The 13,047-nt window shown below is 37.3% G+C and overlaps 1 protein-coding gene across 3 annotated transcripts; it reads left to right on the top strand.

The window, feature by feature from the left end:
- Window positions 1-7,915: 7,915 nt before the first annotated feature.
- On the top strand, window positions 7,916-11,700 carry LOC102233439 (gap junction beta-7 protein-like). Of its 3 annotated transcripts, XM_023341930.1 has the most exons (4): window positions 7,916-8,340; window positions 8,445-8,655; window positions 9,277-9,718; window positions 10,257-11,700. In XM_023341930.1, the coding sequence occupies exon 4, from the start codon at window positions 10,271-10,273 to the stop codon at window positions 11,069-11,071; it is 801 nt and encodes a 266-aa protein (XP_023197698.1). In that variant the 5' UTR covers window positions 7,916-8,340; window positions 8,445-8,655; window positions 9,277-9,718; window positions 10,257-10,270; the 3' UTR covers window positions 11,072-11,700. The 3 variants fall into 3 exon arrangements, with proteins under 3 accessions (XP_023197698.1, XP_023197697.1, XP_005811508.1); XM_023341929.1 differs by lacking the exon at window positions 9,277-9,718; XM_005811451.2 differs by lacking the exons at window positions 7,916-8,340; window positions 8,445-8,655 and having other exon boundaries at window positions 9,206-9,718.
- Window positions 11,701-13,047: the final 1,347 nt, after the last annotated feature.

Below are 13,047 nucleotides of genomic sequence, written 5' to 3' on the forward strand. Positions count from 1 at the left end.
AGTGGGGCAAAAAAGTATTTAGTCAGCCACCAATTGTGCAAGTTCTCCCACTTAAAAAGATGAGAGAGGCCTGTAATTTTCATCATAGATATACGTACCTCAACTATGAGAGACAAAAGGAGAAAAAAATTCAGAAAATCACATTGTCTGATTTTTAAAGAATTTATTTGCAAAATATGGTGGAAAATAAATATTTGGTCAGCTACAAACAAGCAAGATTTCTGGCTCTCACAGACCTGTAACTTCTTCTGTAAGAGGCTCCTCTGTCCTCCACTCGTTACCTGTATTAATGGCACCTGTTTGAACCCGTTATCAGTATAAAAGACACCTGTCCACAACCTCAAACAGTCACACTCTAAACTCCACCATGGCCAAAACTAGAGAGCTGTCAAAGGACACCCGAAACAAAATTATAGACCTGCACCAGGCTGGGAAGACTGAATCTGCAATAGGTAAACAGCTTGGTGTGAAGAAATCAAGTGTGGGATCAATTATTAGAAAATGGAACACATACAAGACCACTTATAATCTCCCTCGATCTGGGGCTCCACGCAAGATCTCACCCCATGTGGTCAAAATGATCACAAGAACGGTGAGCAAAAATCCCAGAACCACACGGGGGAACCCAGTGAATGACCTGCAGAGAGCTGGGACCAAAGTAACAAAGGCTACCATCAGTAACACACTACGCCGCCAGGGACTCAAATCCTGCAGTGCCGGACGTGTCCCCCTGCTTAAGCCAGTACATGTCAAGGCCCGTCTCAAGTTTGCTAGAGAGCATTTGGATGATCCAGTAGATGACTGGGAGAATATCATATGGTCAGATGAAACCAAAATAGAACTTTTTGGTACAAACTCTACTCGTTGTGTTTGGAGGAGAGAGAATGCTGAGTTGCATCCAAAGAACACCATACCTACTGTGAAGCATGGGGGTGGAAACATCATGCTTTGGGGCTGTTTTTCTGCTAAGGGACCAGGACGACTGATCCGTGTAAAGGAAAGACTGAATGGGGCCATGTGTCGTCAAATTTTGAGTGAAAATCTCCTTCCATCAGCAAGGGCATTGAAGATAAAACGTGGCTGGGTCTTTCAGCATGACAATGATCCGAAACACACCGCCCGGGTAACGAAGGAGTGGCTTCGTAAGAAGCATTTCAAGGTCCTGGAGTGGCCTAGCCAGTCTCCAGATCTCAACCCCATAGAAAATCTTTGGAGGCAGTTGAAAGTCTGTGTTGCCCAGCGACAGCCCCAGAACATCACTGCTCTAGAGGAGATCTGCATGGAGGAATGGGCCAAAATACCAGCAACAGTGTGTGAAAACCTTGTGAAGACTTACAAAAAATGTTTGATCTCTGTCATTGCCAACAAAGGGTATATAACAAAGTATTGAGATGAACTTTGGTTATTGACCAAATCCTTATTTTCCACCATATTTTGCAAATAAAGTCTTTAAAAATCAGACAATGTGATTTTCTGGATTTGTTTCTCCTTTTGTCTCTCATAGTTGAGGTACGTATATCTATGATGAAAATTACAGGCCTCTCTCATCTTTTTAAGTGGGAGAACTTGCACAATTGGTGGCTGACTAAATACGTTTTTGCCCCACTGTACCTTGTAATGAGTCCATTTTTATGGAGAACATAAAACCTAACTCCAAAGCAAAGGGATGTGTATAACAAAAATCAAACTTGATCCTCTAAGCTCAACCTGGTTTAGTTTCTACTTTTTAAATGAAAACTATATTTGGTCCAGTTTTTGACTAACCTGGGTTAAAACATTCTCAGAAATTAGCAGGATAGTCTTCACTCGACTATTTGTCGTTTTAAGCCAGATGTTCATTTGAAAGCCATCACCATAGCCATCATTGAATCCTCTTTTCTTTGAAGTTGCTTATTTTCCACCAAACATGAACCTTAATGGAAAATAGATCAATTTAGGATAAAATTGAAATATGACTTGTCTCCTAAACAAAATGCTACACGTAAATATAAACTCCCAGGTTCTGTTCATACTTATAAAATTAATATTAGTTTTATCTGGCCTTTCAGATTGCTTCTGTTTCAGCGGCTTTTGTTTAAAACAAAAGGACTAATTTTTGTTTTCCGGTTAATTTGATCATTTCTGAGGTTAAAAAAGGCAAAGTTCTTCACTGCCAACATCTGACTGGGTGCCATCACTCGGCTCAGTTTACAGCTAATTTTACACATGTACAGGTAACTTTCTTGAGCTTTATTATTGTTTCATTGCTCCTTTATCTCTTGGGCATTATTGTTTGGGGAGTTTAGCTGCCCCTCTTGCCAAGGCTCAGGGAGCCCCACTGTCGAAGTGACAGAACATGTAGAATGTGGCCTGTTAACTGACTGCAAATAAGAGTACATTATCTCTGAAGTTCTGACACTGAAAAATTGTGTTGCCCTCAGAATAGAGGTTAGTGTTGCTTTGATTTATTAATTTTTTTCCATGCATGTTTGAGAAATCCTTGAATCTCCCTTGGCAACTATTCAGTTGTGCAAAATGCTTGGGTGGGCTGAGGAAGAGGTTCCTCTTCGGAGCTGCAGTTTTCCAGTTCCCGCCTCAGAGCAGCCCTCCCCTGCGACTCCTACATTATGCTCCTTCAGACCAGCCAGCAGCAACTTTAAAGCACCTGGTGGAACTGCGCATCAGCTGAACTCATTATACAAACTACTACTTAGTGCAATACCTGTAAAAATGCTGTTAAAGGCTTGATAGAGGAGCAGGGTTCCTTCTTCCTGAAGACGGCTTGTCAGAACAGGAGTTTGGAGAGACAGAGGCCTAATTTCAAGGCATTAAATTACAAAGTCAAATTAATTTTAAATCATATTTGATATATACAACATTGTTATAATGACTGAACTAAAGTCAACAATTACTCAAATGTGCTACAAAATAATCATGTGTGGCTAGGAAACACAATCCTGCCCCTTTAAGAGCATGTAGAAATCTTGCCACATGCCGTTTTGCAGATATATTCAGTAACATAAATCCGAATAGCCAATGTAAAGCAGAATAACCTATGTAAATTATACATTTTTAGGGGATGTGGTGAATCATTGTTCAATTGGAAAAGGTACAAATAACTAAGTATTAAAAATACTTAATTAAAAAAAAATCGGTAAACAATTTAAACTAATTTAACAAAAGCTAAGTTTGAGTCTAGTTGGATTCTTAATGGTTTTGGTCTTAAAGCTGTTTTAATACCTAAGTGATGTTGGCATACAGTCTCCAAAAAATCTATTTGGAAAATACCTGTTGAACTTGGCAAGATGCTTCTGTTCTTCAAATCCCAGACTGTTAATGGTACGATCTACATTATACCCCCTCCACTGTCGTATGAGTTAATATGATGCCATAGCATTTATATTGGACAGTGAGACAATTATGTTTTGCATTAAAACAAATGCATAAAAACTAACTTCAGACTTTCAATCAGCATAATCGACTTGGTGCACAACTCAGACGTGTGTGTTCCTGCCCAGCTAAGAGGACTAATTCAGGGGGAAGTGCAGAGCATACAGATCTCTGCTTTCTACAGTAAATGCACAGTATTCACACTGTGCTATCCAGTGCAACCATCTAATGATTGATAAAAGACCAAACTTAAGTTATACTAAAATAGCATCTTTATCTGCATCATGGTAGCATCCAGAACATATAGTAGCTACACCCAAAAATATCTTAATATTCAAATCTCTTGTGGCATCCATCTCTTTGTTTCTTGGGATACATTTGTTGTCTAACATGGAGTATGAGATTGTGAGACTGGTCAGGAAGGAAGACTTCAGCACCATGCATGTTTATATACATTTAAAACGTACCAGTTCTACAGTATATACAAGAATAAGGGCAAACAAACTGCTTGCCCTTATTCTTTTTAAGTAATCTTGCAGCTTATGGAGTTAGAACACCAGGGAGGAAAGTGTCTAGTTCTTGGCTATGCAAAGAAAAAGGGAGTTTAAGTTTCAAAAAGGGTTGTTTTACAGAAAATTCCTGAATTTCATTTATGCATGATTATTTTAGGCCTTAGTGTGTACAAAGTGTATTACATTGATGGTATAAAACAATTAAGTTAAAAGCCAAACAATGGTTCTAAATAACACAAGATTTTGTTTAATGCTGAATAGACTTTTGGATGTCTGCAGATGTACAGGCTTCCTGCATACTTTCTTTAAGCTTACTACAACCATAGTAAGTTTAGCTTTTCATAAAAATTTAATTAGTATCTTATACATTCTTTAAGATCATTTTAGCCAGTAAGCCAGCACTGATTGGTGCAACAAATTGTGTGTTTAAGGTCACAGTTTCCTAATTTGTACGCTTATTAGACTACCTAGAGATGAAGCTGCAGTAAAGATAAATGTGTGTAAATGTGAAAGTTTCCACTCCTGTAGTGAAAAGAACAGTGAAGTGTCACATTTACAGCACAGGAACTAAGGTCTAAAAACGTCTGACCCTTAACTTCAGACCAGTTTAAACTGGTCGCATTATATTCTTATAATATAATAATATTATAAGAATTATAATATTCTTATACTCAGACTGCACTCTGAGATGCAGTCCTAAGTATTTAGCAAATCTGCTGTTTATATTTTTTTTTGTGCACGTGTGAGCATTCACAGCATACCTCTGCTTTTGTTTGTAGAAATCACAATAACTGTTGCAGCTTTTCACTGGGAACTAAAACTTCTGACTATTTTTTACTGTGAAGAGCCACCCAGTTGTACTTTCACCTACTGTGTATGCATGTGGAATGTGTAAAACTTTTCTCAAAGGTTACTTTTTTACAAGAGAAAGAAAAAAACCCTTTATGTAACAGCATGGCAGGTAATGCAGCTCATTGTTTTCTTGTTGCCATGCAAACTGACAGTAAGAACCTGAGCAGAGCTCCTTAAACTTTAAACAGCATGTCTACTTAACTGCAAAGTGAGGCTCAAGCTCAAGGCAAGCACACAATTGTTCTGAGAAAGTAGCCATTTTCTTGTGTAACTGCCATATTAGCCTAAAACTACATCTTTACATATCTGGTACAGATTCGTTTTACACTGAAATACAAAATGACTGAGTTTTTCACTAGAGTCCTTGAAACCCACCCCCCAAAACTTTCACCAGTATCTGACTGGTAAATTTTTTGAAGCATCTCATAGTGTGCACCACTGATGATTCTTTTGTTACTTAGTAGAAACAAGATGGTGGGTCGACCACCATTTTGTGAATGGAAACCAATAAAAGTACGGCTGGAAATGGTCTTCCTTTAATAAAGAGTTCATTATTATTATTGGACTAAGGAGATTAAAAGTAGTAATGGTAAAGATCTATTAAGTCTGGCTGATATTTCATTTCTTTCCTGTATGATATTAAACAGACTAACTTTGTGCTGCTAATTCACAGTATCATAGACCACGCAGCTGGTCCTAACCTTATTTAGAACTTTTCATGCTGTTGTGCAAACATGAACGTAGGACCCCCATTGCTGATGTGCCATCTTTTACAGTATATTCAGACCTTGTAGCATAGTGGTTCCTAAGAGGTTAGGTTAAGAATCTGCATTTCATTTAATGCTACATCTGTTAAAGTGAAAATATAAGTTAAATTAGACAGAAATTCTATCTATCATTGATCACATTTGCATTGTGGTTCCTTTGTTTATTCTACCTACTACGTGTTGATTGAATCAACAGTCTTGGTCTCTCCCATAAAATTGGGTATCACCAGTGTAGTATGTATAAGTTTAATAAATGACATTACTTAAATGCTTGGTCTATAAATAGTTTCCCAAATGCAAAAGAACAGCATGCAAATAGAGAGCATACCATTAACGTCAGAAGTTTATAATTGGACCTGGGAATTATAACTTACCTTCAGTTACATATGAAAGACCTGGGAAATTTTGCTAACTATTATACAATATATTTTCTTGTATTTTTCCCATTTAACCTATGTAGAAACATGTTTACCTGCAGATCATCAAAAGTGTAAATACTACTATGTTGAATATAAGCAGTCAACTGTGCTGGTGATTAACCTCCAACTGTCCAAGACAGTAGTTGACTTTAGAGAGCACTCCTGTTGATCCTTTTACTGTATTTATAACTTGGAACTTGGAAATACCAACCTTTGAGTCGAACTGGAATGCACTATTAATCGTAGCAAAGGCTGCCTCCCCAGTGAACTCTGCCTAGCCATGTAGCTGCTATTGCAGTTTGATTGACATGCTGCATTGGTGTTGGTTTACAAAACTACTGATTTCTGCAGCAAAATGTTACGTTTAAAAAATCTATGTCATTTTTTTTTTTTTATGGACCATCAGAGCATATGTAAGCTAAGAGAATGCTGGCTTATCTTTTTGTTTTATTTTTGTTTTTACCCAATACATCGATCATTTTTGTTGTTTAAAATTAAAAACATTTCCTATGCATTGCACTAATGTCTTTAATTAATGTGAAGATTTTGTTGTCTCAACTAACCGATGTACATTCAACTCTACTCTGACTTCATACTTTGAGTTTCTGAGAGGCTTGGTTGGACATATTTAAGTATTTTTTATGTGTTTTTCGTCCTCTGTGTCCTCTTGCTACCCAGTTGCAAGGTAAAATGTAAAATATGATTGATTTGTGGTTAGCATTGAAGAAAATTGTCAAACATTTTTTAACCTCATTTTGCTGTTTTTGATGACAGATCTGCAAAAAGTAGTTTCCTGCACCTGATTCTGTTCTTTTTTCTCTGAAGTGTAAATATAGACTGCTTGAAATCAAAGCCTGAGTTCAGTTGTACATTTTTACTAGCTTGTTATTATTACCTCATTTATCATTAAACCAGTCGAGGAAAAAATTCAACTCACCTGCAGACGGATATAGATCAAAAATTTCTGTGAGAATCTTGCTGCTTCAAGCTTTGTGTGCAAACAAGAAGCCAAATGCTGACCACTGTTCAATTCTTTAGGCTCTGAGGCATGACAGATGGACATGGATGTGGTCAAATGGATGAGTATCCAGCATCTTTCAACAAAACTGAAGCTGGAAGGGAAAGAGGCAACAAGGTCATCAATGACTATTGATGGTGTTAGCAGTGTCTTCTGCAAAGTCAAGTTTCACTTCTGTGATGGTCCAGCAGACATTTTTGAGCAAGATATGCAGTCTGAATATCTTAATGACAACCTAAAAATAATATTTTGGAGTTTTTTGGATGTTTTTTAATTAGATTTTCATATTTACCATTTTATGCACTCATGCCACAAGAGGGAGTAAGTGATTCCATCACTGGTTCACATTGAGACCAAATGGGGCTGTTTCTTGGAGCTGGGTTTTTTATTTTATTTTTTTAGCATGAAGCTATTTTTTGTATAAACAGTGTTGGTAACAGAACTTACACCTGCCTGAAAAGGTTTGCTTTTAAACTCAAGAACACTCTCAACTGCTTTCAGGTCTAAATATGGGTTTTCCCCCCAACACCTGAAGGATTTAGCCAACAAAAGCCAAACTAAAGGTGCTGCAAAGAGAGGGAAGCAAGCAAAAGATAAATTTAGCTGAAATAGAAAAGTGTGCTAAACATTCATGAAGCACACAACCAGAATTTAGAAAAGAGGGGAGTGAAAATACAGGTGCACAGGGGCTAAATCAGATTTAGTTTTAATGTTGAAAAACTGAACATTTAACAAGAAAAAATATTTCACATTTTCTTTTTTTCAGGATAGGGAGCAATAACTGCTGCCAAATAAAAGACTTGAATAGCAAAATAAAGCAAGTGTAATTCAGTTGCAACAATAGGGTCATTACGTATTTTCTAGGAATGTAGTGCCATTTTAGAGCACAATCGAGTAACTGTTTCCACCAATTGTTATAAAAATATGTATCAGAAATGACTTTTAAAAAATTTGACTTTGTAAATTAATGCTTTGAAATTGGACTTCTATCTGTTTAAAATCTCCTGCTCTTTCTGGAACTCTCCCCTAATGAGTCATTATGAGGGCTCTATTAACCCTTTAACAAAGTTTTTACCAGCATTGCACTGAGAAGCATATATAATGACCACAAAAGTAAGCACAAAAAAACAACACCTCACTATACAATTCACAGGACAGAACACAGAACACTTCCGTTAAAAGAAGCAAAAACAAACAAACAAAAAAAACAGGTGTGCAGGCCCATAGAGGACTCATGGACAGTGCATTATTGCCTCAGATATGATGTCCATATTTTTTTATTGGCTTTCAGCCAAACTCCTACAGATGAGCAACAGGACGACTCTGACCCGAGGAGGTGACATGTATTATTTACTCATCAGCAGAGTAACACAATCCCTGTGTCATCAACCAGCAGCAGGCAGGTGAAGAAAGAATGAAAGCACAACCCACCTGGACTGGTGTGGCCATGAATGAATTTTATTTGCATTACTGATGTTGTCTTTGTTCACACCCACTGAGTTTCCAGCAGGTGAAGTGCTCAGGTGATGTGCTCCGAGGCGACTGCTGGCCACATTTTACAGGAAATGCTGCAAAGAAAACAGAACAGAAAGCAAACTGATGTGAGTCTGATATAAAGCTGCTGCATGCAGGACTCTGCTTGGATCAGGTGTGACTCACAGAAGAAACCCAAACTATCTGGGTTCAAGGATAAACCTCTCTCTCTTTGGACATAGCTGGTAAGTTCTAGTCTCTGTCTGCTTTATAACATGGCTTTAGACTTTTAGATTGATGCAGAAGAAGCAACAAGAAATCTAGTTTGAATTATGTTTTTAATTTTGTAGAACATTCTGAAATTCCAACACACCAGAAAATCATGTGACATAAAAAAATTACTTCCCAAAAATGTTAATTTCTGTAACTTTATAGTTTTGTCTCACTGGGCATCTCTTGTCGGAATAAAGCGGGTTTTCTGTCTGTATCTGTGTGACCTCTAGCCTAGAAATCTGGCCTCAGGCTGAATAACCAGATCAGCAAGTCAAACCATTTGATTATTTGCAAATTTGATTCCACAGAGATCAGTTCCCCCAAACTCACATAACTTATGTATGATGTAGTCACTAAGTTGGAGTAAAAAACAAATAATATAAACACATAGATTTTACTCTGTTCAATGAGATGAGGAAGTTTTCAATGGAGTTAAGGGAGGGCCCCAATTTATTTATATTTATGTTCAAAACTAGCACTTTGAGACTGGAAGCAAAGTTCTAAACAGTATACCGTGTTTTGCTTCTTCTAATGTCAGGTTGCTTTCATTTGCCTTTTTTTTATTTTAAAATTCTTTTACTTGTGTTTTTCAGCCTGATGGGAAGAGCACAAAGTTACCTTTTACCCTTTGAAAAGGCAACAGCAAAATAAAGAGACTGAAAGAGCTGCTTTCATTGGATGGTGTTTGGGAATTGAAATGCTCTGGTTCCCAGAAAACCTACATAATTTCCTTTAAAACAGTGCTGCACACATGACAAGAACAGCGGATTCTACTGCTCAGCTTACCTATAATTTGAAAGCCACCAGTTTGGTTGTCAATTCCTGATTATTTTTTTCAAGACTCAGACTTTGGATGTTTCAGGACTCAACGTCTCAGCAGGTGGTCCACACCAAACTGTTAGTTAAAAGATACATTGATAATTTTCTGTGTGGCACAGAAGACCAAGAGTCCAGCAAAAGGGATGTCTAGGCGTGGAGATTTTAATCACCTGGAGCTTACAGTTGATATGCTTCTTTTTACCTCTTTTTGATGAGGTAAAAACAATGTATACCCTCATCCAGCAAGATAAAACTAAATTGATCTCTCTAATCTGCTTCAATTTCTAAAGATTTGCATTTATAAAAATCTGCATACATTTGCACCCAGAAAGACAAGCTCCTCCTCTTCTTCTGGCCATTTGTGAATCACAATCAGCTGTTTCCAGTTTTAAAAGCACCTTATTGTCATGGTTGTGCATAATAACAACTGTGCAAAAGTAACAAAGTGAGGCAAAAAAATATTTTTGACTGGACAGCATCCAAAACAGATGAAATATCCAAAAAATGTTATTGCAAGCTACCCCAAGATGCTGCCACTATTCTGGAATATGTAATTAATTGATCATTGAATGTGACCAGCAGTACAGATTTATTTTTAGGTTATTCTTTTTTTAAAAAGTCCTGATTCATGAAACCCCAAAATTGAAAAGGGTGTACTTATTTTATCATAATTGCATTTGTGGTTCAACAATAATAATACTTTATGGCTGCTTTGTGTTATTTAGACTCTAACTGGTTGTTTATGTCCTGACAGGAGACAAGTGGACAATGAACTGGGGATTTTTGGAGAAGATTCTGAGTGGAGTGAACAAGTACTCCACTTCAATTGGCCGGATCTGGCTCTCTGTGGTCTTCCTGTTCAGGATCCTGGTATATGTGGCTGCGGCTGAGCAGGTCTGGAAGGACGAGCAAAATGACTTTGTGTGCAACACACTGCAGCCTGGCTGCAAGAATGCCTGCTTCGACCATTTCTTCCCCATATCTCAGATTCGTCTTTGGGCTCTGCAGCTCATCATGGTGTCCACACCATCCCTAATGGTGGCCCTTCATGTGGGCTACAGGGAGCACCGGGAGGCCAAGCACAAGAGAAAGTTCTACAAGGACAAAAGGAGCATTGATGGTGGTCTTTTCTGTACCTATGTCATCAGCTTGCTCTTTAAGATGGGCTTTGAAGTGGGGTTCTTGCTGGCTTTTTACTACCTGTACAGTGGTTTTGGGGTGCCCATCCTGATGCAGTGCACACAGAAACCCTGCCCCAACACTGTGGACTGCTACATAGCCCGAGCCACGGAGAAGAAGATCTTCCTCTACATCATGGGCTGCACCTCCATTTTGTGTATAGCTCTCAACTTCTCAGAGCTCCTTTACATTGTGTGGAAGCAACTGTGGAGACACTTCAACAGGCGATATGTTCCTGTGGAGCAGCAAATTTTGAAAAACAGCCAGCTTCATGTTTCAGCTGACAAAAGATTCACATCGTCTGAGCAGCTTGAAAACACAAAGGTCTGCACACCAGAACCCGCAGCTGATGCAGTTGAAAAACCTGCCAGTCCAGTTCAGCAGAGCTGAGAGCATCCGATCCCCCTGGTCACAAAGACAAATGCAGCTTCTTTATGGCCTGAAACATAACTGACAATAAACGTTTTTTTAAACATATCATTGGATATATATAAATTTATAAAAATTCTCTTCTGAGAATCATTGAAACTTGTTAAAGTACCTGTTGAATTGTTGACGTGTTGAATGGAAGTATGTTACACAGCAACATAACTGCCTCTTACAGATAACATTTTTTTTGTTTCAGCTTGCTTGTATGATAGTACACTGCTCAGTAACTTTGTGCTTTTGTACTTTCAGATTTCTTTCTCTCTATTTCAGTAATATGTTTTGTGTCTAGTGAATTTGTTTTAAAACTCTTGGTTCTTCCAGCACCACCAAACAAACAGCCCAGAAACAGGTAACTTTAGAGCTTAATGTTTTCATTGCTTAGGGCCTCAGGGCAGCTTTTTGTTTATTTCTTTTTCAGTGTTTTAGTATTATTTAGATTTAAAAGTAACTTCTATTAACTGTGTGTCTTTGTGTCTATGAAGTAGAACCCAAAGAATGTGATTGGAAATGTTATGTAATTTCCAATCACATAAAATCTCTCTCTCTCCCTATATATACTGTATATATATGTATAGTTAACATGTCACTCTCACTCTCTGTTCATATATATATATATATATATATATATATATATATATATATATATATATATATATATATATATATATATATATATATATACACACACACACACCGCCTCCGGCATTCCATCTAACTTACATTTGTTGTTTGATCTGGAAAGTGTTACATAGAGTTGATTTCTAAGATTGCATCATGTATCGTAATTTTAGGTGTGATGGAATTAGGATTATAACTTTGAGATTGAGTTATTTAAACAGCTTTACTGTATGCATAAATTGCACTGTTATATTTTGTCATTGTATTACTGTAGAGCTATTCAAACCTCATGTTAAATTGTTGTCTGGAAAAGAGGAAGCAGAACATGAGAGCTGATATGTCTTAGTGCATGAAGAAAAAAAAAAATTACAGAAACTGATTTTTTTTTCTCTCTGAGTTTCTGCTACATTTAGAGGCCAAAGGGTCAGCAGCATGTTCCAATAAGAGTGTGTCTCTAACATTGAGACTTAAAGCTGTGAGATTCTATAAACAGAAAAACAATGACTTTAAAAAGGATAATAAATGATTTGAGAAATATTCGTTTAAGTGGAGTCTACGGTGTCACGTCATACACTGCCACCTACTGCCCAACCAATGTAAGTACAGAAAAATGTGCTGAAATTGGCATGACCAACAGCCATAAATGCAGAGCCCTTGGAAATAAGGAAATATTGGCAACATCAAATAAAAACTAAGGACTATTATAACTTTGAACCATTGATTTGATGCTTGGAGGATTTCGTAATTAACCATCTGCTTATTAAAGTCGGCATCATGCTTCACTTTTAAGAGACAGTTTCAGCCATACTGATACAATGCTTGAACAGTATGTAGCTTTTTTTGTTTGAAAAGTTGAACACACCAGACATAAGGTAGACAAAGATGGAAGCATAGCTATTATCCAAGCCAAATGGCTATAAAACTAGTGATAAAAAAGAAGGATTGGATTCAAGATGTAGTACGAGTGGAGCAGAAATAGCTGAAGATAGAATAGAATAGAACAGAATAAAATAGAATATGCATAATTAATCTATCAGGGGAAATTATTTATCTGCTGTCAAGCTACTCCAGCTAAAATGCTGAGCAAGCTGAGAATTTGCCATCAGACAAAGTTACCGTCATTGGTGGTTCTTGAGGGTGAGCCTCTTATTTTGAATTGGATCCATTTTTTTGTTCTCAAAATAATTCCCAAACATTTTGAGAATCTGTGTTCAGAATGATCATCTTCAGCCCTGGTCAATCTAAGTGTTAACACGTTACCAAAATAAAACTCAAAAGGGGCACAACGTGCATCCATGTTTTTATTTTTATTTTTTCCA

The sequence above is a fragment of the Xiphophorus maculatus genome, chromosome 11 (assembly GCF_002775205.1).
Source record: "Xiphophorus maculatus strain JP 163 A chromosome 11, X_maculatus-5.0-male, whole genome shotgun sequence".
NCBI classification, from domain to species: Eukaryota; Metazoa; Chordata; class Actinopteri; order Cyprinodontiformes; family Poeciliidae; genus Xiphophorus; species Xiphophorus maculatus.

What these genes read in the sequence shown, in the direction of transcription:
- LOC102233439 (XM_023341930.1), top strand. Translation starts at nt 10,271, where the DNA reads ATGAACTGGGGATTTTTGGAGAAGATTCTGAGTGGAGTGAACAAGTAC.